At 41.6% G+C, this 27,315-nt stretch overlaps 1 protein-coding gene across 5 annotated transcripts; it reads left to right on the top strand.

The window, feature by feature from the left end:
• LOC108359884 (uncharacterized) lies at positions 1-25,523 on the top strand. Of its 5 annotated transcripts, XM_017611953.1 has the most exons (14): positions 15-1,054; positions 1,123-1,240; positions 1,312-1,464; positions 1,533-1,618; positions 1,770-2,055; positions 2,150-2,206; positions 9,943-10,501; positions 10,578-10,912; positions 10,995-11,229; positions 11,335-14,005; positions 14,562-15,859; positions 16,007-22,833; positions 22,940-22,975; positions 23,106-25,523. In XM_017611953.1, the coding sequence occupies exons 1-14, from the start codon at positions 15-17 to the stop codon at positions 24,843-24,845; spliced, it is 15,441 nt and encodes a 5,146-aa protein (XP_017467442.1). In that variant the 3' UTR covers positions 24,846-25,523. The 5 variants fall into 5 exon arrangements, with proteins under 5 accessions (XP_017467439.1, XP_017467442.1, XP_017467440.1 ...); XM_017611950.1 differs by having other exon boundaries at positions 1-1,054; positions 9,943-10,448; positions 10,525-10,912; positions 10,995-14,005; XM_017611951.1 differs by having other exon boundaries at positions 10,995-14,005; positions 16,007-22,825; positions 22,935-22,975.
• Positions 25,524-27,315: the final 1,792 nt, after the last annotated feature.

Raw genomic sequence — 27,315 nt, 5'->3', positions numbered from 1 at the left:
GCATTTATAGCATCATGTCGGATAAAGAAACTTCAAAATCCAACAAAAATGACGATACGCCCGCAGAAGGTAGCCCCGAAAATACGATATCAGATTGCACCAAAAAAAATGACATGACACAAAATGCTGCGGTGGAATCAGATACTTTAGTTATTGCCACATATGTTGATAATGACGAAGGTGATTCTGCTGGCAGTGGTGGTGTAGTTGATATTTCTAGTGCGGCGCAAAATGAACCCAGCGATATAGATCAGCTGTTGTCCATTGTGCGTTTATGCGATGGTCCCTCGACAAGTACACAAGAGCCCAGTGATGAATTGCATAAAACAAAAACTTCCACATGTGTAAGCAATGTAATAACCAACATAGCACCACCTTCTGTTCAGAGTGTTACAGCAACAGCACCGACAATTAAGGAAACAACAAATTCGTCAGCTTTGACAGTAGCTATTGATTGTGATGAATTGCCATACACCACAAGTACCAGTTCAAATTCCAAAACACAGTCATCACAGCAATCTCCCAAGCCAACAATTTCAGTAAAATGCTTCAGCCCAATGTTAAGAGTCCAAACAATGCAAAATGAGACATTGTCATCACCAAATGTTTGCGTCGTTACGGAACGACGAAAGGAAAATTCGGAAAGTGATAATGTGGCTGGTCCACAAATGCAAAGTTCAAACGATGATAATCCAATTTGTCTGCCAGCAGTAGCAGACTTGGATGGAGGGACACGTGCAGCAATGCCGGAAGTTACAATTGAGGAGCTTACGTCGGCGTCGGAATCGCGAGCGCCATCACCTGCCAATTCCAGCGTTACCAGTGTGTCAACACTTCGGGCATCAAGAAGTGCGATTGGTCGCCGTGTTGTATGCTTGCGTCATATTCGACGCGCACCCAAAGAACCAGAGGAGTACATGGATGCATTGTTTCCGCATATACGCGAGGCACATAACCAAATACGCAAGACGCTATTACATGCGCCGCTCACTGATGTCAAGGATAATGCATTATTAAAGCGTAAAATGTTTGAGGTCATTCGACACTATATCAGGTATAACGCGGCTGCATTTATAAGTTTTGAAGGTTTTACAACTTTATGTGGTATATTTCTCTTTTCAGTGGTTGTAAAAATGAGTTTGAACGAGTTACAGCTTCGTTAATATTGTGCCGCCGGCTAAAGCGAAATATTATACGTCTGTTGGATTTGTTCCATGATATTTGTTCGTCTAGTAGAGAGGTACAAAAAAAAAAATGATGGTACCATGACCACTACTTAATAATTGTAATATTACTATTTTTTCACTTCAGGATCCTGCTTATTTGTATCACATAAGTCAATTGATTGCAGTGTACAACTCGCTCGAAATAAAATTATCATCCAATTTGACAAGATTACAGAAGTGCGCTTTAATCCATCGTATAGCCCACATTATAAATAAGCACCTATTGGTGAAGGATGAAGTAAGCACACAATTATTTTAATTAAACTTCGCTTTTATTGATTATTATAACTTTTATATTTAACCTAGTCGTTGGCCAAGGAAAATGTACTCAGAATGTTTCTACATATGCCCGATATGTATTCGGCACGTTTTATAATGGAACCACTTTTTAAGTATGTCACTACTGGTCACATACNTCTACATATGCCCGATATGTATTCGGCACGTTTTATAATGGAACCACTTTTTAAGTATGTCACTATTGATCACATTTATATTGCACAATTCAATACCATTTCATTTAATTTTCGTTTATCCTCACAGCACCTTTTTAGCGGAAATTCCAACAAGCAACAATGCGCGGTGTCAAAGAGAATTGTCGGATAAGAAATTTGTACAATATATTATAGTATTGCATCTATGGAAGGAAATGCTGCGAAATCCTCTTGAGCAGGTTGAATTAATTAACCGCGCACAGCATTTTATGTGTCCCACTAAAACGTTGCATACGAATCCCATGTATGTTAATCACTTGCCAACAATTCACACACGCAAACATGCTGTGAAAGATATTTTGAATAGCTTAAAATATTTTCACGATTTAAAAAATGTAAGTTGATAGTATGGTTTATAATCACTATTTAAACTATAATCTTAAATTTGAAGTTCATCTTATTTTTACATTTTATTACTCCCACTTTCAGGCCGCAATTTGTGATGATACTTTGGAAGATGGGGATGGCGACATTGAAGTCGTTATTGTGAGTATCAAATAAAATATATTATTAAATATATAATATATTAATATATATTAATAAATTATAGTATTTCATATTAGCTATCCGGTAAAGCGGTGTCGCGCTCGAAATATTAAAGCCATTATCCACTACGGATTATGCATGTTAATTTAAAAACACTTTGGTCTGGAGTCGAATGCTTCACTAAAGGCGGACCTCCATAGCATGCGTATCCGTATGCGTGCGTTTGACATTTACGCTTAGAAATCAAAATTCATACAATTTTCTTACATTTACATGCGTTGCTATGTAGGTGCACGCATGCGTATACGCATGCTATGGAGATCCGCCTTAACAGGCTAACCTAATTCACGCACGTCGCCAATTTATTGCCAAAAATTTCTCATGCGCATACAACTTGTATGGGACCAACCGAAATTGAACGGCGTGCCTATGAAGCTAACTCAATTTGCAATTTTTTTCTGAGTGACATTTAGATTTGATTCGCTCAATGAAATCAAATGCAAACGCACGCAAGCCAATTTCGGGTGTCGTAAAAAAATAAATTCTCGGCGTGCGTTCCAAAACGCAACATTTGTAGACCTCTATACTTCTGTACTTTACGTGCAACCGGACTTCCGTTAAAGCTAAAACGGACGGCAGCGTTTGTTCGGATTAATTCGGGTTTAATCCGGGTCAACTGCAGTTAATTCCCGAGTTGATCCGGATCAACGCTGTCGTCTCTTTATACTTTTACGGATCAACATCTGTAAAATGCACCACCAACGTCCGTAACACAAAAAAAACTCGGGTAACTCGTAGCCTTTTCCCGACCAAGGGCTGTTTTTTCGGCGATCTAACCCCGTTTAGGGTTGTACGTCCATAGGTTACTTCTTCTTCGCATACTTCTGTTCAGGGCTGGCATTGAGTCAAACCCTGGACCAGAAACATATACCTGCTGCAACGGTGTGTAAGTCCAGGATACTCCGTAATGTAACATCGGTCTAGTACAACAACTGCCTTAGCTGGTGTCACTTTAGGGCATGCTCAAGACTGCGCACCACGCGAGATTGGACGAGGGACTATGCTGTGCTGCTCGGTCGCAACCCCCAACTGCGACGCCGCCCACTGACACCATAGGGCAACAGCCTCAGCAGCAGCAAGCACAGCATGTGGCGGCACTGCAACACACATCACTAACATCCCACATTCCAATAAGTCTCCCTAGTCACACGAAGATGTTACAATTCAACTGTAACGGACTTCAGAGCAAGATTAATAGCTGCGGTCCAAGAGATGAAGCTGCACGGAAATTTAACACTGTTGAATTGCGCCGGATACAACGTGCACCGTCGAGATCGCGAGCAAGATAATGGTGGTGGCCTAGCATTCAACATGCACCGCACAGTGCAGTATCGTCTTATTGAAGCAGACATAGACCGCAGGGATACCATCCCTAATTTCAGGGAATTGCTATCCGGTCAGGCGATGTTGAGTTCGAAATATTTAACGTATATATACCCCCTGCCACCAGCTGCCCGGCAGGATATCACCCTGAAATAGATGCGCTCCTCAGAGATGAAAACCGTATGGTAGTTGGTGACTTCAATGCGCACCGCGATCTTTGGCATTCAAGCCTGTCAAACGATCGTAGGGGAACACAATTGGCTGAGCAGATAGACGATTCGACATTTTGCACAATGAACGACGACGCACCCACCAGGATTATGGGCAGCTGCTGCAGCTCGCCAGACTTAACAATAGTCAGCGCTTGTCCGATCGTGCTGACTTTAATCTGCCCATAATCATCTCGATTGATAAACTAACTGACTTTGCTACCGCGGATCACCGGACCTATGTCAACTTTTCTAAAGCTGATTGGAAAGGCTTCGCGGATGTTACTGAAAGTGCACCCACACCAACCGACGTTCACCTAGGTGAGCGTAAATTCCGCAGGGTTGTCACTGCTTCTGCAGCCCGCTTCATCCTAGCGAGATGCATCTCGGACCCTCTTCCGAGTTTTCCTGCTGATGCGGCTGTCCTATCCGATGAGCGCGACAACCGTCGTCAGGCCGATCCCGGAAATCCTCGTATTAGGGATCTCAACTCGGAGATTCGGCAACTTGTGAACGTACATAGGCGGAAGAAGTGGGAAGAGCATCTGAAGACCTGCAACTTCGCCTCTGGTGTGAGTAAGCTTTGGTCAACCGTGAAGTCATTGTCCAACCCGACAAAGCGTGACGACAGAGTTAAAATAGACTTTGATGAACACGCTTCGTCGGACCCGGAGCGGTGCGCGAGCTATTTTAGCCGGCAGTTCATACTGCATCCTCCGGTGGATAAAGCCAAGCATCGAGTGACCAGAAGGCTGCACAAACTGCCAAAACCTAGTACGCCTCTTGTTTTCGCCAGCGTCGAGGGTCCTACGGGAGTAGTACGGATGTCCTCAATTGTCAATGGCCTCTCTCGTCATTCCAGACATCTGGAAGATGGGGAGAGTTGTCCCACTGCTCAAACCGGGGAAACCAGCCAACAAAGTTGTCCCATAACCCTCCTTTCCCCGACACTAGAGGCCTTGCTACTCCCGTAATTTACAAACCACCTGCCCCCAGCGAAGCATCAGCATGGATTCCGTAAAGTGCACAGTACAAAACAGCACATAACGCCATAAGTACCCAGATAACTCGTGAGCTAAACCGAAAGCGCCCTGTGAGAGAACCATTCTAGTAGCGCTAGACCTGTCTAAGGCGTTCAACACTGTCAGTCATTCAACGCTACTAGAAGACTAGAGGCCTCCTTTCTCCCACAGGGACTCAAACGGTGGTCGGCGAATTATCTGAGTTGTCGTCACTCGTCAGTAACTTTTAGAGACAAATCGTGCAAACCGAGGAAAATAAAACAGAGGGTTCCACAGGGTGGTGTCCTTTCCCCATTACTGTTTAACTTTTACATTTCAAAGCTCCCTCAACCACCTGAGCTAGTCTCGATAGTCTCTTATGCTGACGATTGCTACATCATGGTGTCCGCGAATGGAATTAATGACTTGTGCTCGAAAGTAAACGGTTATTTCGCCGAGCTTTCTCGCTTCTTTACTGCACGGAGCCTAACCCTCTCCCCTTCAAAATCCTCTGCCACACTTTTTACCACCTGGACGAAGGAGGCCAGACCCCAACTGGGAATTCACGTCGATGATACACCAATTCCGACGGTGAACAACCCGAAGATACTCGGACTAACATTCGGTAGTCTGCTCTCCTTCTCGACGCATACGACCGCAATTGTTAACAAAGTACAAAACCGCAACAATGTCCTCAAGTCGCTAGCCTGCAACACCTGGGGCAGAGACAAAGAAACGTTGCTGGCAACGTACAAGGAAATTGGCCGGCCGGTTCNCTCAAACCGGGGAAACCAGCCAACAAAGTTGTCCCATAACCCTCCTTTCCCCGACACTAGAGGCCTTGCTACTCCCGTAATTTACAAACCACCTGCCCCCAGCGAAGCATCAGCATGGATTCCGTAAAGTGCACAGTACAAAACAGCACATAACGCCATAAATACCCAGATAACTCGTGAGCTAAACCGAAAGCGCCCTGTGAGAGAACCATTCTAGTAGCGCTAGACCTGTCTAAGGCGTTCAACAGTGTCAGTCATTCAACGCTACTAGAAGACTAGAGGCCTCCTTTCTCCCACAGGGACTCAAACGGTGGTCGGCGAATTATCTGAGTTGTCGTCACTCGTCAGTAACTTTTAGAGACAAATCGTGCAAACCGAGGAAAATAAAACAGAGGGTTCCACAGGGTGGTGTCCTTTCCCCATTACTGTTTAACTTTTACATTTCAAAGCTCCCTCAACCACCTGAGCTAGTCTCGATAGTCTCTTATGCTGACGATTGCTACATCATGGTGTCCGCGAATGGAATTAATGACTTGTGCTCGAAAGTAAACGGTTATTTCGCCGAGCTTTCTCGCTTCTTTACTGCACGGAGCCTAACCCTCTCCCCTTCAAAATCCTCTGCCACACTTTTTACCACCTGGACGAAGGAGGCCAGACCCCAACTGGGAATTCACGTCGATGATACACCAATTCCGACGGTGAACAACCCGAAGATACTCGGACTAACATTCGGTAGTCTGCTCTCCTTCTCGACGCATACAACCGCAATTGTTAACAAAGTACAAAACCGCAACAATGTCCTCAAGTCGCTAGCCTGCAACACCTGGGGCAGAGACAAAGAAACGTTGCTGGCAACGTACAAGGAAATTGACCTACGCTGCGCCCGTGTGGTCACCGGGGACTAGTAGGACGCAGCGGATGAAGCTGCAGGACAGCGACAGGATGCTTTTTTATGTCGCCGCAACACCACCTGCACGAGGAGGCCCACATGCCCCCTATTAAGGAGCATAACAGCATGCTCTGCAAGCAGTTCCTGGTTGGGAGCCACAGATGTGGTCACCCAAACAAACTACTCGTTGCAGATCAGCCTTCGGCCAGGCACATCAGGAGGCATCTCTACGAACTGACGGACGAAGTCCAGAGGTTCATCAAACAACCTTTGGACCCGAAAGGTTATCGACAGGCCTTGAACGGCATTCACAGAGAGGCAGTCTCGAGTTATGTAGACTCCCTACCTGTGAATGCCGTTCTGGGCCCTCAATCCCCAGACGTGGACGAGACAGAACTTGGGAGAATCGGACCACAATAGCCCAACTGCTCTCTGGTTATTGCAGCAGGTTGAACTCATACCTGAGCAGATTAAACGAAGATGTTCTCAATGAATGCCCGGCATGTGGAGAGTCGCCCCATGACTCACAGCATCTTTTCGTATGCCCTCTGATCCCACCACGCTAACGCTCCTGTCCCTATGGACAGACCCCGTCGAGGCTGCACGCTTCCTAGGGCTGCCGTTAGTAGAGCTTGACGACAACGATTGAGGGACTAACCAATCTGGGCGGGGTTGTCGTAGCCGTTACAACAACAACAATATCCACTCTGGAATAATTACCATAACACCCTTAACTCCTTATCTATACTCAACTCCGACAAACCCAAATATGTCCGGCTTGTTAAGGCACCCCACAAGACATCATCTATGTGTGTATCTACTAGAGAGCTACACGATTATATAAAAAGGTAATACGTTAATAATTAGCGATGCCGATTTAGAATCGCCGCATCGTTGGCATCGTCAAGATAGTAACATGTTAGTAAAAGCTTAAACAAACGGCAGCGTTGATCTGGATTAACTCGGAGTTATTCCGTCGGCCGCTGTGGTGTAGTGGTAAGCAGTGCGCGCTTCCACTCCGCAACGCCTGGGTTCAAGCCCTGGTCAAAGCAACATCGCAAAAAATATATAGAAAAAATGTTTTTTCTTAACAGCGGTCGTCCCTCGGCAGGCAATGGCAAACCTCCGAGCGTACTTCTGCCAAGAAAAACAGCTTCTCACAAAAATACGCCGTTCGGAGTCGGCGTAAAACTGTACGTCCCTCCGCTTTGTGTGACAACCTTTTACTTGCGGAAGTTTCCCAACGTAGTTTATCTGTTTAAATAAACACCACTAGTATTTCCTGCAAACACACATCGATTTACATCTTTTATCTCGCCTCCGACACAGAATTGTTTTCGTACAAAATTACGCAAGAATGCTTACTCGTTCGTTTTTAGGCATGCCATTGTTACGAATTTCGAAAGTTCGAAAATACGATCCGGATTGCAGCATCCCAGCCAGCAAAAAAGCCGAAAACCGATCCGAAAAAGGACAAAAAAGTGGATGAAGTGCCGATTTTTGTCCGTTTACTGATTCCATTTCCGGATACTTTGACGATCCGTTTTCTCACTAAAGTGTGCAGCAGAAACGTACTTACAGACAGCAGTATGTAAAATGGATACGTTTTTTCTGAAATTTGTCTGATAGAATTTTTCGTTCAATACGCTTTCCTTCTGCACTTCACAGATACTTTTTCATGGTTCAAAAGAATTAAATTAAAATTAGGAAGCGCCTGACGGAATTCGAACCCGGCACCTTCTGCCACTGCCGACAACGCATGTATGCTTTCAAATGTTTAGCTTAAGCGAATAAAATACAATTATTGCTTTCAAATGACATCATCTTTTTCGAACGTTTTCCGGATACGAAAATTGATGATAACTGTAGGAGTTTTTTGTATGCGTTTTAGGATACGGAAAATTGAGCTAAACTGCACTGTTTCCGGATACGAAAATTTATGATAACTGTAGGAGTTTTTTGTATGCGTTTTCGGATACGGAAAATTGAACTAAACTGCACTGTCGGCAAAATTTACGTTTCATTGCTGGCTGGGATACTACTGGTATGATTCGTAGCAAAATCCGAATACGAAAGAGTTGCAGATGTAGGGATGTAAGTTAAAATCTTTTTCGTCAAGTTCCTTTCGGAGATCTTCCTTAATGTGACCGATTGTTGTAAGAGTAATTTTTAGTTAGTTAGTTAGTTAGTTTAGTTGGTATAATTCCATAGTCTACAGTTTACAGCGAGTCCCTTGGTGTTCTAGTTGTGTTGTTTAATGAGGTAGCAGGTGTCCTTATTATATTTATATCTGATGTTTTGGAAAAAGTGCATCATTTTGAGTTAAAATCTTATGTTTTCTTGTACTTTGTCTCGGTTTATCTCTCCGATAAATAATGCTTGTTTTTAAGTTGGGCCAATGCATACAGAATTGTTTGTATTGTATATTTGGAGCTTTTCGGCCGTTGAATTCAAAGCGAAGCGCGTAGGAGGCAGAAAAGAAAAACCAACGTTTTTGCTTTAAATTCGACGACCGAAAAGCTCCACTAACAATTTACTATTTTTCTTTTGTTTATTTAATATTTCTTATTGTTTTATAAAGTATAGCTCATTATCTAACAAAAACGGTATAAATTTATATTTCAAACTTTGTGCAAGAATTATAAAAACTCTACAAAATTGCATCTACATTTTCAACTTTTTAATCAGATTTTGCAGAATATTTTTGAATATGCAGTTTTATAGTGTTTTTGATCATCTTTTCCGAAAGTATTTTGATAATCTTTTCCGAAAGTATTACCGCATTTTTTTCATACAAAAAAAGAGAGATAAAAAATTGTCGAACCTACTTTGTATGGAAGAAAACGCGTGAAAAAATTGCAGAAAATCACCGCGATTGTTAGAAACTTAAAACTTACACTTTATTTTACTAAAATTTAATGGGCTATAAAGCTGCATACCCAAAAATATTCGGCAAAATCTGATCAAAAGTTGAAAATTTAGATGCAACTTTGCAGAATTTTTATAATTGCACAAAGTTTGAAATATGAATTTATATGGTTTTTGTTAGATAATACGGTGTATTTTTATAAAAGAATAGGGAATATCAAAAGAAAAATTGGCAAAATTTGTTAGTGTTCCTTTGAACCCCATTCATTTCCATTCGATTACTATCGAAACGGCGCGTTTCCTGTTACCCTAAAGTGAGCTTTACGTCCACTAGCCGCTTTAGGCAGGAATTAGTCATGCCGTTCCAATAACAAAAACAATACTTTTACATTTTAATCCTCGCAATGATGTTCAAGTAAAAGGTCTGATGCTTAAGATAAACATCTTAGTGGAAGCAATTGTGTGCAGTTAGTCGCCACCACTGTTTTTTCACTTTGATTGTTTCCTTAAGTAAATGACTAAAACAATAACTGAGATGGCAGCACCGAAAGCAAATTATTCTTCTCAAAAAAGCATATTTTTTAATTATAATTTTATTTTAAACTTACAGGATGACGTTATAAATGCAACACCACTTTGGGATTTTGGTGCCACATACGCAGCTGAATTGAAGCATCGAAAGCGTTTAAATCGACGCGCCGTCACACAGGAGCCGCTTGAGTGTGTCGATCTTACTCTTGAAGATGAGCAACCGTCTAGAATGACGTACGTGGAGCATTCTTTAGATTGGCTTACAGATTTGAAAGAGAGAGCATCCGAGAGAGTGCAGGCAGACGAGACCGAAATGGTTATTTGCTTGGACTCAGACTCAGACGGAGAATTGTTTTCGGGCAGCATTTTAGATCCAACAGAATCTTATCAAGATTGTGACGCTGTCGATACTGACTACACAAGCTTGGATAGCAGCACTACGGATGATAAGGCTGCATCGGAAGATGATGCTCTGGCCGCAAGCGGGATTACCCCAAATGGCCTTAGAACTTATCTAGCGCCAAAATCTAAAAAGCAATTTAATTCAAGTGATGAAAAGCACACCACAAGTAGACAATCCCCTTACGTGAAAACAACGAACGATTACGGGGAGGATGAGTCTGAGTCTGAGGGTGAAGGTGGTAATGTTACTGCTAGTAANCGTGAAAACAACGAACGATTACGGGGAGGATGAGTCTGAGTCTGAGGGTGCAGGTGAAGGTGGTAATGTTACTGCTAGTAGAAAGCCGTCAACATCAGCCGCCGCGTCATTGCCGCTTATTGTTAACACTTTCACCGTTAATGGCAAGCAAAATATGCACTTGTTAAACTCACCAAGATTTAGCCTTGATATTGGCCCGGAGCGTTTTGGGAATGAGGATATGGAGTTTCATGATACTTGTGAGGGTAAAGTCATCTATTCCCAAGCTTTATCTCCATCTAACCGTAGATTGTTAATGGAAGATAATGTAAGTGGACCAAGAGATATGCGTCGTGAATTCGAAGCGCAAGATAATCCACGAGTCAGCGAGTGTGGCTCAAAGCAGTTGGTAAGTTTCATGATTTGCATTCACTTGCACTTTACCTATGATTTAGGGCAAATATTCACTAATTATTGCTTCAATATTTTAGCGTTTAAATGCCGATGACAAGCCAGTGAAAAAACAAGTAAAGTTCAACGATAATCCTATTGGACCCACGCGTCGTCTAAATACCAAATTGCCGATAAAACCAGCTATACATCTTGGCAAAACACAAACCACCATTCAACAACCTGCTTTCCCCAATTCACCACAACCACGTTTTACATCACCGTCATCTTCAACTTCTTCCACAACTGAGTCACTTAAACAAATGGCGCAAAAAGGTAGGAGAATTGTTGACAGTTTTAAAGTACAGAAATCTAAAATCTTACCTGAAAATACATCTCCAATTATAATTGATTCCGATGATGACAATGATACAATTGAAGTTAGTGCTTGTGCAAGTACAACAAAAAGTAACTTAACAGTTTCTACTCAACCAATTCAGAGTAAAAAACCCCATGAAAAAGAAATATCAAATCAATATTTATCAGTTCTTAAAAGCAACATTTGTAACAATCCAAAGTGTAAAATGAAAGCGCGTTATGTTTCACACCGCTCTAAATCCATTCATGGGCCAAAAGATATTTCATCAACCAATTATGTATGTAATAGAAATATTGAGTTTATACATATATCCGATGATAGCGATGATGATAATGATAGTATTGTATGCAATAATATGAAAAGCTTTGAAGTTGGCAAACAAGTTGAAATGGAAGAACAAAATTCGAATGTTTCAACAACTACAGGGCCTAGTTTAGAGTCGAATGCCGCAGATGAACATAAAGCAGCAGCGGTTACTGAAATGTCTAATAGAAAACAAATGCTCGTTATGGTAGAAAGTACAAGTTCACAAATTTATAGGGCAACTTCTCTTGAAAACAATGTGGGGAACGATATTTGTACAAGTAGCACAGAGACACTGTTACAGGAAACCGAATTGGAGTATAGTGTTTCGTCACCAAACATCGTCGATTCGCAGTTTGATTTAGCCAAGGAAACAGATTTGCATCAAATGAGCTCAGCTTCTGAACTCGATTGCGTAGCTGTTAAAGGGGATGTTGCAGATCCATTTTTAACCGCTAAGAAAAATGATAAGACTGAATTAGGCCAGGCGGAAACTAATGTGAAGAAATACACAGGCGGCGAGGCAAAAGAAAATGAGTGTAACGAACTTGTAGGTGTCGTGTGGGATAGAAATATTTTGAATAAAAGAAAAAGTGCACTCGCGAGTGATTTCAAAGTCAGTGTTAATATTAAGCAAACTCTAAGTGAAGAAGTGAAAATAAATGCGAATGTCGTAGAAAATTGTATCAATACTAACGCTTGTAAAGTGCACACGTCAGAGGGAGGCGTGGAACAACTTAATGAGTTGGATTGTGAAACGTTGGTGTCGATATGCTCAGAACAGCACCCAGCAGATATGCAAGTTGAGAAAAGCAATGCTGATACGCAGGAGCGGCGGTTAACCGAAACGGAAGAATTGATCGTGAAAAATGTAAAAGTCGTATCTCAAAAACTAACAAACCAATTAAGTGAAGGAACTGGCGAAAACTCGGTTATCGAAAGAATTGAAGATGATAGCGCACGTATGAACGTAGAACAGCGCAGCTCTACTCCAGGTTTGGAAGACCCAAGTGAACTTTTATTAGAGTCTAAATTAGCACATTCAGAACAACCGTCAATAAGAGAAGAGGAAGAAAAATCATATTCGAATTCAATTTCATCAGCAACGCATCAAGGAGAAGCAGAAAAAAATGAAGAGCTCGAGCTCACAAAATCGCAAGTAGGTTCGAGTACGTCAGCATCTACACCGCATCAAGGGGAAGCAATAGAAACTGAAGAGAGAGTGAAATCGTCTGTAGAGTTAAGTACACCAGCTTTGCACCAAACAGAAGCAAAAGAAAATGAAAAGTCATCAAAATCATCTTCACATTCGATTATATCAGCGACTCCTTCACACATCCAAGCAGCATCGGATAAAATAGAAGTACAAACAAACAAAGAGCCCAAAAAGGGTGTTGAAAATACAGACATAATAACGGAGATTATAAAAAAACCAGGCAGCATTCATGATTTAAGTACTGTTATCACAGAAGATATTGCGCCAATTTTCGAAAGCGTCAAGAATGCCGAAGAGACAGCGTTAGTGGGCTTAGATGTATGTACTAGCGAAATAGATTCAAAAAAGAAGCATATAACACAAGCAAATCAGAATATTCGTGTTGGTCAAAAAACAAATGATATGACTGCTACCAAGACAAGTGATGCAGATGCAAATGTGTCTTACGAAACGTTAAGCAAGTCTACTGAACATGTAAATACTAAACAATTGCCTTTCAGTGATAAAACACTCAATTTAGAGGGATGTTCCACTAAAGCTCAAATAAAATTGACTGAAGCTGAAAAGGATGTAGACGAGATAGAGATCGAGAGCTCAGCAAATCGGGAAACATGTGAGGATTTAGAAAACTCGTCAACTGAAAAATCTAGTACTGCTGTTGTAGCTGATATAAATGAGGGAACGCCAGGTGACCAAAAAACAACATATCAAGCTCTTTTTATTGAAAATGTTGCAAATTCAACGGAAACTGTACAAGTGGAGAGCGTCACATTGGATGAAGAAGTAACCAAAATAACAAATTGCACTACTAGTACTGAAGAAATAAGTGAACAAAATTCTAAGCGTGCTGAAATGGAAGACAATGCGATGATAGATACTATTGCCGTCAATCTGGGGTCAGTAATCGAAATTGTAAAACCGAATTTATATGCTAACCAAACCGCCAATAACTCAATGGCATCAAATGCAGTGTCTTCCGAAAACACAATCATAGCTGATAACAAGGAAATAGAATTATCCGTTATACCTATGGTTTCGGAAAAAGGACCCAAAAGTGATGTACATAGAGAAGCAATCCCCTCCAGCGCTGTTAAAGGTTCCAATGATGGTCTCGTGCGATTAGTTGCCGCTGTAAAAGCTGTGGAATCTCTTAATTTGATTAGTAATGAAGGGGTCGCAATTGTAGACAGTAACGATTTCAACGCTAGTCAAGGGTCTGTCGCCAATACAACTTTAATAAGCTGCGAGAACTCGCCAACTGTTGTCGACTCTAGTCTACACGAATTGGTTGTTGTGGCAACTACTGAAAATCCTGCCGAAACAGAATCAGCTAGTTTTGATAAAAGTGAAAAGGCGTCAGTCGGAAATGCGGCGAGTGTTATTGTTAACTCTGTTGAAGGCGACGCCACACCACAGGTTTCCATAATAGTTTCTCAAACAGAATCCATTACCACGCAAACTGAGTCAAAACTGACGGGCATTTTACTCTGTGGTGACAAAAGTCCCAAAACTAATTTAGAGCGCCTAGCTGAAGCGGTCTTACTTACCGAGGCCGCTGCGCAGAAATACAGTGGTATTGTGACTAAGCCGGGGCTAATACAAACCGAAAATGAGTACAATCAATCGAACGCGGAAGTTTGCACTGCGGAAAATTTCGAGATTCCCAAACATACAACTCATGATGGTGAGCGGTGTATTGAAGAAAATGGGTTACCAACTGATTGTTCGACCATTGAAAATATATGTGGAGTTGAATCCGCTGTGANAAGGGTCTGTCGCCAATACAACTTTAATAAGCTGCGAGAACTCGCCAACTGTTGTCGACTCTAGTCTACACGAATTGGTTGTTGTGGCAACTACTGAAAATCCTGCCGAAACAGAATCAGCTAGTTTTGATAAAAGTGAAAAGGCGTCAGTCGGAAATGCGGCGAGTATTATTGTTAACTCGGTTGAAGGCGACGCCACACCACAGGTTTCCATAATAGTTTCTCAAACAGAATCCATTACCACGCAAACTGAGTCAAAACTGACGGGCATTTTACTCTGTGGTGACAAAAGTCCCAAAACTAATTTAGAGCGCCTAGCTGAAGCGGTCTTACTTACCGAGGCCGCTGCGCAGAAATACAGTGGTATTGTGACTAAGCCGGGGCTAATACAAACCGAAAATGAGTACAATCAATCGAACGCGGAAGTTTGCACTGCGGAAAATTTCGAGATTCCCAAACATACAACTCATGATGGTGAGCGGTGTATTGAAGAAAATGGGTTACCAACTGATTGTTCGACCATTGAAAATATATGTGGAGTTGAATCCGCTGTGAATTCCTGTGAAATAAAACGAATCACTAATGATGACATTTCGAACGTGCAACAAAAATCGATTATGGTTACGAAGTCAAAACGAGCTGTTGGTGCAATAAGTCAAAAAGATATCAGCGATAAAACAATTATCCTTGGTTTATCTGCCAGTCACGATTCTTCGAATGTAGTCGTAGACATTCCTGAATCGCTACAAGCAGTTGCGCCGCTTAAAATACCGCCGGTCGCTTTCGCCGAGCAACTCGCCTCAGATGATAATGAAAGTCTCGATCATGTAACGCACATCGACTATGATATGCACGTAATCAAAGCGTTTAATGACTTTAAACCCATCAAGGGCTTAGTCACCAAAACTGCTCCTAATGATGCGGGTATTTTGTCAATCGAAGAAATATCAAAAACTTCAGCAGTAGCAGTAACTGAGGAAATACTTATAAAACAAGAACCAACAGCAAAACCGCAAAATCAAACTGTGGATTTTGACACAATTACGTCCCAGAATATAGGAATCGTTCCCTCAAAAACAGCGCCAGAAAACCCGCCCTTATCGCATAAAACCAATCCAACTTTTCATTCGTCCTTTGAAAATTTCATAAGTTCACTTAAAGCACAAAGTGAGTTAAAGTTGCCGCGTAAATCGCCCAGAATTACAAGTAAGACTGCAAAAGCTACGGAAGAAGCGAGCAATTTACCCGCTAAGAGTAAAAAAATTATTTTGCTAACTATGCCACCCACTTCCGAACGGTTGANTAAAGCACAAAGTGAGTTAAAGTTGCCGCGTAAATCGCCCAGAATTACAAATAAGACTGCAAAAGCTACAGAAGTAGCGAGCAATTCACCCCCTAAGAGTAAAAAAATTATTTTGCTAACTATGCCACCCACTTCCGAACGGTTGGCAGCAAAAAATTTGGCACCCACTACGCCACAGACCGCTGAACTATCTGCCACATCAGATATTGAGCTCGGCAGCATTGACACGAACGAATGTGCATCGAAGAAAAGGTATAGTCTGCGTAGAAGCGAACAATGGAAAGTAGTAAAAAATACGAGTGTACCAGTCTCACCGCCATCCAAAACCACTAACAGTGTGGATACCAAAAAGCCTATAACGCGTGCGTTGTCCAAGCGCTGCATAAAAATACGATTGGCTAGGGCTAAAGCGCCCACAAAAGCAGAGAAAAAAGCACTTCACCCCATGGCAGATAAGGCTGTTCAAAGTATAGAAGCGCAATTTGGTGACGTATCGCATCGTCCAATAACCAGAAAATTAGCGGCCGCGCTCAATTCTAGTCTACAAATGGAAACAGAAAATGCGGTTATCGAACCGATCAAACCGTTTCCCTCGCGTGGCAGAAAATCTAAACCAAAACAGGAAACACTGGACGACCAGTCGCCCACCAAGCGCAAGCGATGTGAAATTGTAACAAAAAGTTTGAGTAACAAAAGAGTAATTGAGTCAGTAATTACTGAAACAGAGCTATTAAAGACTGACACACCTGTTGAGACGCAGAGAAAGCGAAAGGATTGTGATGTGGAAGCAACGCTGGAAAAGGAGGCCCCAAAGTCAGATGGAATGCAAGAAATAACAAATGATTCTGTTCCTGCTGAATTGGAGGGATACCAAAAGCGCGGAGAAGCTGGAACGATATTTGACGATACTGGAAGAATTCCTGAAAAGAACCCGGCAAAGCGCATGAAAGTCGAAAATGTAAAGGGAACACCATGTACAAGCAAAGTATTGGCTGTACAAGAAACGGCACAAGTACCAACTACCTTTGAGACTATCTTCATAAAAACAAATGTTTGTCCTGTTGATGTGAATGTGGCTACTACGATAGCTGACAGCAGCAATGAGGAAGTCTCACAACATAATCTTGATAAGTCTTTGGTGCAAACGAGTGAGAGATTGTCTGACGAGGGTACGATCCGACAAGAAAGCCAAGAAAACAAGAACGAGGAACCGACAAGCGATGAGAATATGAAAACTAGTGCAAGGACGGTTACAAATAGTATAACGGATTTAGAGGCGCAAGATGTGGACGTAGCGAAAACTGGCATTGAATGCAGTGCAAATAAAAGTTTGGTTGAAACCGAATCTCAAGTTGAGCAAGATTTTACGCAACGCGCCGTTGATAATTCAAACGAGAAAGTGATTGCGACACCATCGAAAGGTGTTTTGTTAGCTAAAAGCGTTGAGTCTGCGCCAATAAACTGCCGCGAGCATTCGAATTTACTTACAGAAAACAATGATGTTGCCCAGCTCGTAGATATCTCGAGTTTCCGTAGCTTATCACTAGAACAACTAACTGATGCTACTAAATGTTATTCCAAGAGTGTTTGCGATGGCTTTCAGAGTATTTCCGAATTTCCAAACCAAGATTCGACTGTCGATTTGAGCATCTCAAATATGAGCCAAATGCACGCCAAAGACGAGGACCTAAACAATACTGAGTGTATAAATATTTTAAAAGCTAATATGGAAGCTGATAACCTATTGGAAGAATATAATCATTCAGCGCGTATTATAGCAAATGCAAATTTAAAAATCCCGTTAGCTGCGCAAACACCGTCCGATGGACGCACGCCTGCATGTAGCAGTGTGACCTTTAGTTATCCCGGCAGCGACACGTCCAGTTCTTCGACGAGCAGTTGTTCGTGTAACATGACGTCTACCCCAACGGCAGCCGCAGATTTATGTAAAAATGAACCGACGAGCTTCAAAGTTGTCCAATCCCAAGCACAAGTTGTCGAACTACTTTCGAGTACGAGCGCAAGCTTTCAGGACCTATCGCTTTTAGATTTGGAACACGATGTTATTATAAGTAATGATGACTTGCTTTCCGAACTGATGCCGACCGCGATTATGGATACAATGGCTGCGACTAGTCTCGAACACAACTACGCAACAAAACCACTAGAAATGGTGATGAGAAATGAATATGACACACAATACGATCTGCAAATAAAAAGTGAATCGCCGATACTTCAGGGAGAGGAAGCGAATAATTGGCGTGACGTGGAAGTATTGGACATCAATAACGCAAAAGATCTCTATGACAGGCAGGGCGATAAGGCGCAGACTGAAAATGGTTTGGAAGATAAAAGAGTGGTTGTTGACGGGAATAATGAAAAGCCTTTGCAGACACCAAGTCTAAGAGTTTCCATACCTATTGCCTATATAAAAAAACTAGAAGAACTAATAGGTAAGCAAAAAGAATCCAAGACTTGGTATTTGTCAGAGAAACCTTCCACCTCTAAGGCGGCTTTGGAGGCGTTAGCTAGAAGAAATGCGCTGGCAAATTCTAAAGCGCTAAGTGCGATCAGTTATGTCCAAGCAGACACTGCTACGATTGATAGTTCAGCACCACGCCAATTACTCTCTCGAGAATGTTGTTGTCCCTCACCGAGTTTACCTTTAAAGAAACGAAGAAATGTTTCAGGAGTATTAGAAGAAGATTTGTTCCATACTGCAGCTCTTTTGTCAGAAGAGGATAATCTAGTGCAGGTAACGTCAGAGAGTATCATTTCAGTAACTGAAAATAAAGCTAGTGAATTGGATGAAAAAATAGATATATCCGAGTTGGATATTTGCACAAATAAGAAGTTGAATAAAAGTAGAGGCGAAAAGCTAGTACCAGATGATTTAAATACAAAATCTAAGCAATCACCAACGGCAAAAGAGGAAAACAGTGTGGAAATACAAGATAACCAACGAGAAAAAGAGAGAACGGTGCTTCAAGATTATCAACGCGACGACAACAGGGAACAAGTAACACAATCTAAACAAGCAAAATATTCGGAAACCGAAAACACAGACGATAAAGAAAACACCCAGACTATTTCATCTCAAGACGAAAAAATACCACCAACAAAGCATAGTAACATTATTGAAGGTGATGAAACGAAGGTTGAAGGTGAGAATAAAAGAAATCGCGAGGGCGATGAAGGGGAAAGCGCATGCTGTCGGGTTGAGGAGGAATCAAAATCAAAACAAGCTTGTATGCAATATGCTCAATCTGAAAATGAAGATTTGCAGCAAGCGTGTACTGAAAAAAAGGCTATAGAAGATTTAGTTCAAGACCACCAAGAGACTGTGGGATTCGAACCACAACATAAAGATAAGGCGAAAGAATGTCAAATTAAAGATATACAGCAAGAGTGCGCGGACCACAGTGGAGTTCATTCCAATCAAAAAGAGTCTGTGGGTAATAACGCAACCGAGTTGCAACAACCAACCTTTGAAGATTGCATACTGCCAGAAAATCTGATATCGGAACCCAATTTGGCGCCAAGTAAAGTTAAAACCACGGACATAAGCGTAGCTGGACATGAAGAAAATGACATTTTAACTGGAGTGCACAATGCAAATCTTGTCAAAATTTTCACTCAAAATGAAAGCGCTGAAGCTAATGAATCAACTAATCAAGAACGCAGCGAGGAAACTAAAATGTATATATCCTATGGGGCTATAGAACAAATTGACCCAGGACTTACAATGAATGAAGAAAATTACTCTGAAATCGATGCGAAAAATTTCGCAGCTGAATGTACGGATGTCGCTAAAGAGATTTCAGCTATGGAGTTGAAATCAAGCACACTTCTAGACTTAGCTGGTATGGAACAAACAACAGCTAAAGAGACGCGCTTGACAAACTATAAAAATGATGCTAGTGAAGTTGTTTTAACAAGTTATGATGATCAATTCTTGGTTACTGTTTGCTTAAATGATTCGAGTAATGCTGCGAACGATTTCGAAGAAGTTAATAGCAGCGTGTTCTCCACGAAGGAATATGGGGAGAATGATTTCGACATAGGGAATGATGTGATTATCAGCACACAGGAAATAAAAGAAGAGTCTACCGAAATTATGAGCATTAAAAGTTCACCCAAAAGCAGTCCAATGTATTTAGCAAAGCAAGTGCCTACCTTTACCACCGATGCTAATTTTAATACGGATTTCTCAAAAGCAAACGAACTTATAGATTTCATGCCAATCTTTACGAATACTGCAACTTCCACTCATTCCGATGATCTGCAATTATTAACAATTGGAAGTAATCCAAATTTTCTAAATAGCAATATAACATCCATACCACCAACCACCGACCAAATGGAACTATTTACCAGTTCAGCTGGTATTACTTCAACAACGCCGCACACTGGCATAACAACAACTGCTTTAAGTTTTAATAATATGCCGATCTTTACAGCCGCAGAGCTGGGCATAGATCAAAGCGCATCTACAAGATCAAATATGGCGGATTTAACCCAAATTAATGGGCTGGGATTTGTGGTTCCAGAAACAATGCAGACCCCACCGTTAACATCATCAGCAATCGAAATGGATTCACCGTTTGCACAGTCTCAAAGCCAATTTATGGTGGCAGACAATTGGAAAGCAAGCACCTGCGACGCCATCAACCCATCGTCAACATTAAAGATAAGCTCGAATACTTCTAAAGGTGCAAAACAAGTGCAAACGTTTGATGTGAAGTCTGCGGGCGATGTGAGTAGCGATCTAGCCACGACAACGCCAGCAATTAAAATATGCTCAACCAAACGATCAAAGTCATCGGCTAAAAATGGCGGGCGTAAGCCTGCTGTGAAAACGAATACACCGTCTACAATTCCCACAACTGCGACTGAGATGCAGCAACTCACACAGTTGTCATCTTTGTCGCCGATTTTGCCCCTAATAAAGTCCACAACTACAACTATTGGCCACACAACCAACGCAGATACTGCTCCTGTTTTTAGCTTTCCCGACATCTCAACAGAAACGGTAAATGTTTCACATGCTGCTATTACGCCCTCAAGACCCTCTGTAACCTATCAGCTCACAACACCAACGGCCAGCAGCATGACGGTTAGTTCAACAACGTCTAGTTTATCAGCACAAACCACAGCGGAAGAAAACTTAACCATCCCTCCAGCTCAAAAATCAAAGTCGCAATCTCAATCACAATCGGTGGCACGGAGTGGAACGCGTGCGCGCACACCTGCGCGTGTACAGGTCGTTACGCCCCAGCCTAAGAAGCACTCTGTCGCGCCGAAATCGGTGGAAGAAGAAAAAACGCTAGAGCCAATATTTACGAACACGACAGCAGCTTTTTGCACCACGGATTTTGGCATAAATCAGATGGCTGCTGTGTTACCTGCCTCTTACCCCACCGTACCGATGCGCAATGTCACATGTTACGCAAATCTCTTTCATTTCGAAAAGTACATACAACAATTAATGGGCCTCATCGACGTACCCTCAATCATAGAATCTGCGCGAAATTTATTTGTCGATAAACAGGCCTTAGCGGAAGCGCACGCCGCCTTGCTCGCACAAGCTACACAATTCGATGAAGAGGGCAACGCAATTTCGCAGCCACTATTGCTAAAGTATCATAAAGATGGGACTATATCCATACTTAATGACAACGATGAATGCATCATATTGACGGCGAATATGTCGAAGATGGTAAAGCGCCTTTCGCTCGCCCTAAGCATTTTACAGGAGCAGCAGTCGCCAGTGTTGGGCATACGAGCGCGTATCCATGCGCTGCTAAAACAGTTAACACAAACAGCTACGACTAAAGCTGCTACGCACACTTCTACAGCGAGCGTGATCGGTCCGTCGGCGATACCAACAGCTGTGGTGAATCCAACAAATTTAGTTGAGAATGCGCGAAACATTGAATTTAGTGTATTAAATGCCATGGAGCTATATAGCGGTGCCGGCGGGGGAGGCGCCAAACAGACTGCGCAGCAACAAGTGCACTTAAACGATACGAATGTGCAAATATACCCGAATTGGCATGAAGTTGGAGCCAGTGATGGGCAACTAACGAGCATAGATACTACGGATTTGCAAATAGCAAATGAGGAACAGTTTATAAATATAGATCCATTGCCATTGCTGGCCGATGAAGGAACAACGGGGTATGAGCATGCAGTGGCATTCGATTTTGACGAGAATCCCACAATACTCTCTTCTAGTGAAACTATAAGCGCGCAGCGTTTTGAAAATGCATTCGATGAGGCCATGGTGGGCGGTGTGGACGAGGAAAAAAGTTATAATTGGGCTGAGTCAGAGCAGAGTAGGCCAGTACAACAGTGGCAGCAGCAGCAGCAACAACAACAACAACAAAACAATCGTGGTAACGTAGAAAGACGCTGGCAAGAGCATGGTGCAACTTCGAGAAATTTCGCTTATGAGGATGCAGTTGTCAGAGGTGTGGAATGTGTAGCCACTAATAGTGCGGATGAGGTTCACGCAATGGTAATCAATAATTTAGGTGCTAAGTCCACAATTGTGAGTAGTAGTGCGCCTAGGATTGAAAGTGTAAGTGTAGCTGATAGTATGGTTCAAAGTACCGCAGCATCTAGCGGCATAATAACATCAACATGCGGGCCACAAAGGAGGGAGACGATTAAAAAGACTGGTTTTCAAAAGATTGAAGCGGATCAGGCGAGACCCACAGTTCACTGTAGTAAAAAAGTTTCAAGCCGCAAGATTGAAAAGGCTTCAAAAATTCAGCCTAATTTATCGTCCACAGCGGTGCAGAAACAGTCTAAAATGCGTAACAATTCGAAGCAAAGCAACGCAGCTGCTCAACTTAAAATTTCTGCCATCCATTATCGCTATGTGCCACCACAAACGATTGCGAATTCACCATGTAAGCAAAGCGCCACATTGCATTATAGACCGACGGCACCGCAGCAACATTCACAGNTCTGCCATCCATTATCGCTATGTGCCACCACAAACGATTGCGAATTCACCGTGTAAGCAAAGCGCCACATTGCATTATAGACCGACGGCACCGCAGCAACATTCACAGCAGCAGCAGCAACTTCGAAATGCCAACGTCAAAATGGCTCCACAATTTGTGACAAGCACTTCAAATCATTCAAAGCAGCCAGAGCGACTCAAAACCATTGATAGTGTTACAAATATACAGTTATACTCACAGCAACACCCACAAAATTCTGCACTCNGTCAAAATGGCTCCACAATTTGTGACAAGCACTTCAAATCATTCAAAGCAACCAGAGCGACTCAAAACCATTGATAGTGTTACAAATATACAGTTGTACTCACAGCAACACCCACAAAATTCGGCACTTGCAGGTGGCTTGCAACATAGCAACAATGTCAGGTTTCTATTAGCAAATCCACTGCAACAACCAAATACACACCAAAGTCAGCGTTTCGTGAGTGTGCCAAATACGCTCGCACCATTGACCAGCAATAACAACCCAACACAAGAGTTTTCGCCGCTGCAAGAAGTCCACATACAATACCCCTACCAGCTGCAGCAAACGCAACCGAATTTTATCGAGAATGAAATCCAAATAACCGAGTTACAGTTGCACTCCATAAAAGACATGCCGCATGTCGATGCTGACCACGGTGGCTCACATTCCACCGATATGCCAAAAACAAATGCGGCCACAATGACTACAGCTTTACCACAGCCGTCAGATGCCACCATGCTGAGAATGGTGAGAACTAGTCGCGGTGTAGGAGCGACTAGTGGGAACGCGGACCTGAAACGCAATTTAACGCAAAATTTCCAAACACAAACCTCAGCGTTTACCCACGACGCTGTGGAAACTTGCAGAGCATTGCCAGATGCAGCACAATCAGCGGCATCGTCTTTGGCGCAGCTACCACAACACCAACCTTCGCAATTTCACCAGCAGCAAGTGCAATTAATGCATTCCACAAATACGAACAGAATGATAAACGATATGCAACAAACTGAAATGGATCAATTGAGTCAACAGCTTATAAAGCAAGAAACTCAGAGGCAAACAGAGTTACAATTTCAAATAATACAGCAACCCCCACAGGCACTGCTAAGGGGAGCGGATGAAAATCAAAGAATGCATACAATGATGACGACACCAAACACGCTGATGCTATACCAAACGCCGGCTCGACAAGTCGATGCGCACGCAACACAGCCACAGCAATACCCTCCGCAGCAGCAGCAGCAGCTGGAGCAACATTTTACTCAACAGCAGTTGATTGCAGTCAGTAAACAATCGGCACAGCCGCATAGTTCACAGAACGCCGCAGGAAGCACAACATCCTCCGCAATCTCGAATGCTACAATGGCTAGGGCAGTAACACCGGCGACAGCATCAGCACCAGCGCCAACAAAGCAAACAAATCTAACACGAAAACGTGGTCGTCCGCGAAAGTACGATGATGAAATGCTGTTAGCGAATTCCGAACTGCTGAGGAAACGTAGTGCACGCGATACGGCGGAGAAGTTTGCTAAACCTAATCAGAGCATAAAAATAATTCCGATCGCCGCTGCGAATAGTAATGCTGCAATAACAACAACTAACCAAATTAACACACAAGCTAGCCAATTAATAACAACAATACCAACAACAACTTACTATACACTAACCCATAATCCACATGAATTAGAACAACAACAGGCACATCAACCAAACTCCATCAGCCTGTCAGCACTAGCAACACATTCACCTATGCATGCGCAGTTGGAACAACAATCACTAAGACCATCATTTACCAGCCAAAGCTCAGCGAATGCTTTTAGTTTAATAGAAAATATGATTATTGGGGTTGAGGCTGCTGTTGCTTGTGGTAGTGGTAGTGGTAATGATCAACAGCGAAATGGTAATCAGCAATCGCAGTCTCCTCACACACAGCCACACATGCCGCCATCACCGTCAAGTAGTCGGCATGATCAGCACCATGTATGATATCCATATTTTCATGAAGAGCTCTTCAATCATACCTTCCGATTTGTCGATATCTAATTTATTTGTTTTTTATATTTTTATTTTTAAAGATATTAGGAGTTCTACTATTTCAGTTTTGAGATTACAAGGTTTAGGTATTTAACGGTTAAATTGCTGCGAATACTTGCTTTTCGCTAGGACATATTTATCTTTTTAAGTTATAAATTATTTTTTTTCTATTGCACTTGGTGCATAATTAAACAAGTATTGGATTTCCTTGAGAACTCCCCTTGTGCAATATTTCAAAGAATTTGTTAAATTTGTTTTATTTTTTTAATATTTGTACAAGACTTGAGAATAGTTTTTTTTAGACACAAAGCTTGATTATTTACGTTGACACTTTCCTATTATGTATTCGGATTGTATATTTCTTAGCTTTATCAAATTTGCAGTTTAGGTAGATTTTTCGAATTAAGCCTCTTTATTATCTTTACCCTCCGAATTATATTTCCTTGCTTTAAACTGCACAATGCTGGTTTTATCAATCAGTAAACTCCAAGCTCTAGATAACAAGCGGGGTATAAGAGTAAAAAAAACTTGCCTTCAATTCATAGCTGCTGTTTTGTTAGAAGAAAGGCATAACTTCTATCACTAAAAATTAATAACGAAACTTTTAATAGCTTCGTTTTAACCGACTTCNAGCGGGGTATAAGAGTAAAAAAAACTTGCCTTCAATTCATAGCTGCTGTTATGTTAGAAGAAAGGCATAACTTCTATCACTAAAAATTAATAACGAAACTTTTAATAGCTTCGTTTTAACCGACTTCAAAAAAGGATAAGGTTATCAATTCGTCGGAATATATATATATATATATATATATACATATTTTTGTAATGTATTATACCGCATAACTTTGGACCACGTCACCCGATTTCTATAATTTAATATATAATTTTTTAAAGGAAAGTTGGTACCTCATAGGTGGTCCCATTCTAATTTAGTTAAGATCCGATCAGTGGATCATTAAGAAATTAACGGTACTCTTAAATTTTTATATGAGAATTGAAGTCGGTTTTGTTTTTTTTGCTAAAAAATTACTTGTTTTAATTAAATATATCAAAATTCTAGTAAACACTTCGAGTTAAATGCTTTAAATCTACATTAAGTTTTGAGTGAAAGTGCAATTTTAATTAAAGATAGAGTTTTTAATTGCATCTTATATTTGTAAAAATTTTCTAATTAAAAATTGTATATATATTATTACTGGTAGCTGTTAGCTCTACTTAAATTAAGTTAAATTAAATTTGCATGCCAAAGAGCATTTAGACTTTATTTAGAATAAATATTTTCAATATCATGCAAAATTTATGACAAAATTCGGAACGTTCCTTCGAAAGTCCGGTCTACATTACCCAAGCGACACAATTTCATTTTCGGGCCAAGGACAGTCACTTCAAAGGCGTGATGCACAAAACCTTTTTTTTTGGAATGTTTTATGCTCACTGTGGCGACACTTAGGCTAGACCTTTAGTTACTAGAACTAGTTAAACTAAATTCGATAGGAAAATTTAACAATGACAGATTCATAGATCAATTCAGTGTTAGCGGATTGACACCGCTTGAAAGGCTTAGATCACTAAACTTTTATTTTANGAGAGCGAGAGAGAGAGAGAGAGAGAGAGAGAGAGAGAGAGAGGGAGAGAGAGAGAGGGAGAGGGGGGGGGGGGGGGGGGGGGAGAGAGAGAGAGAAAAATAGTCGAAACAAATCCTCGAATAATTTAGGTTTATATGGTAGATCCCATAGAAAACTCGATCACGGAAACAAGTCTTTTACATGCCAAATTCAAGTCATACGAAACAAAAAACAAATATGCTTTGTCTAATAGCGGCCGCCCCTTGGCAGCCAATGGCAAACCTCCGAGTGTATTCTGCCATGAAAAAGAAGTTTCTCATAAAAATGCAATCGCCGGTCGGAGTCGGCGTAAAACTGTAGGTTCCTCCCCTTTGTGTGACAACGTCAAGGCGCACGCTACAAATCGGAGAATAAGCTCTGCCGAACACTAACATGTTGTGTAAGCGCCATTCTATTTTTATTAAAAAGTTTCCTATGGTGAATATCGTCATCGCCAGTAAATGTGACGATATGGTCATCGTCAGCCATGTTACTGATGCGCTGACGATCGTCGACGATGACGATATTCAGCTTAGGGCATGACACCACTGATTGGTCCACTACGCAGAAAATGTTTATTTTCGACTTTTTTCGGTGTACAATGTATCCTTTTTTTTCATAAACATTGGACTCCATCATTGTTTTATGGATGACGTCAAAACACTTCATCAATTACCTACCTCTCATTTTCAAAGTGGCGCCAGTTATTCATACTTCTATGCGAGAGAACCGGTGCGCTGTTTTTGCCTTGAATAGTTCTCCCGAATGGTGGTCTTATTTAAAAATTAAGACTTGTTCTGACGATGTCATTTTTTGAC

Source organism: Rhagoletis zephyria, unplaced genomic scaffold (genome assembly GCF_001687245.7).
Source record: "Rhagoletis zephyria isolate East Lansing unplaced genomic scaffold, Rhagoletis_zephyria_1.1 Rzeph_scaffold_00485, whole genome shotgun sequence".
NCBI classification, from domain to species: domain Eukaryota; kingdom Metazoa; phylum Arthropoda; class Insecta; order Diptera; family Tephritidae; genus Rhagoletis; species Rhagoletis zephyria.
Note: the sequence above shows the minus strand (reverse complement) of the source record. Positions and strands in the feature narration are given on the sequence as shown.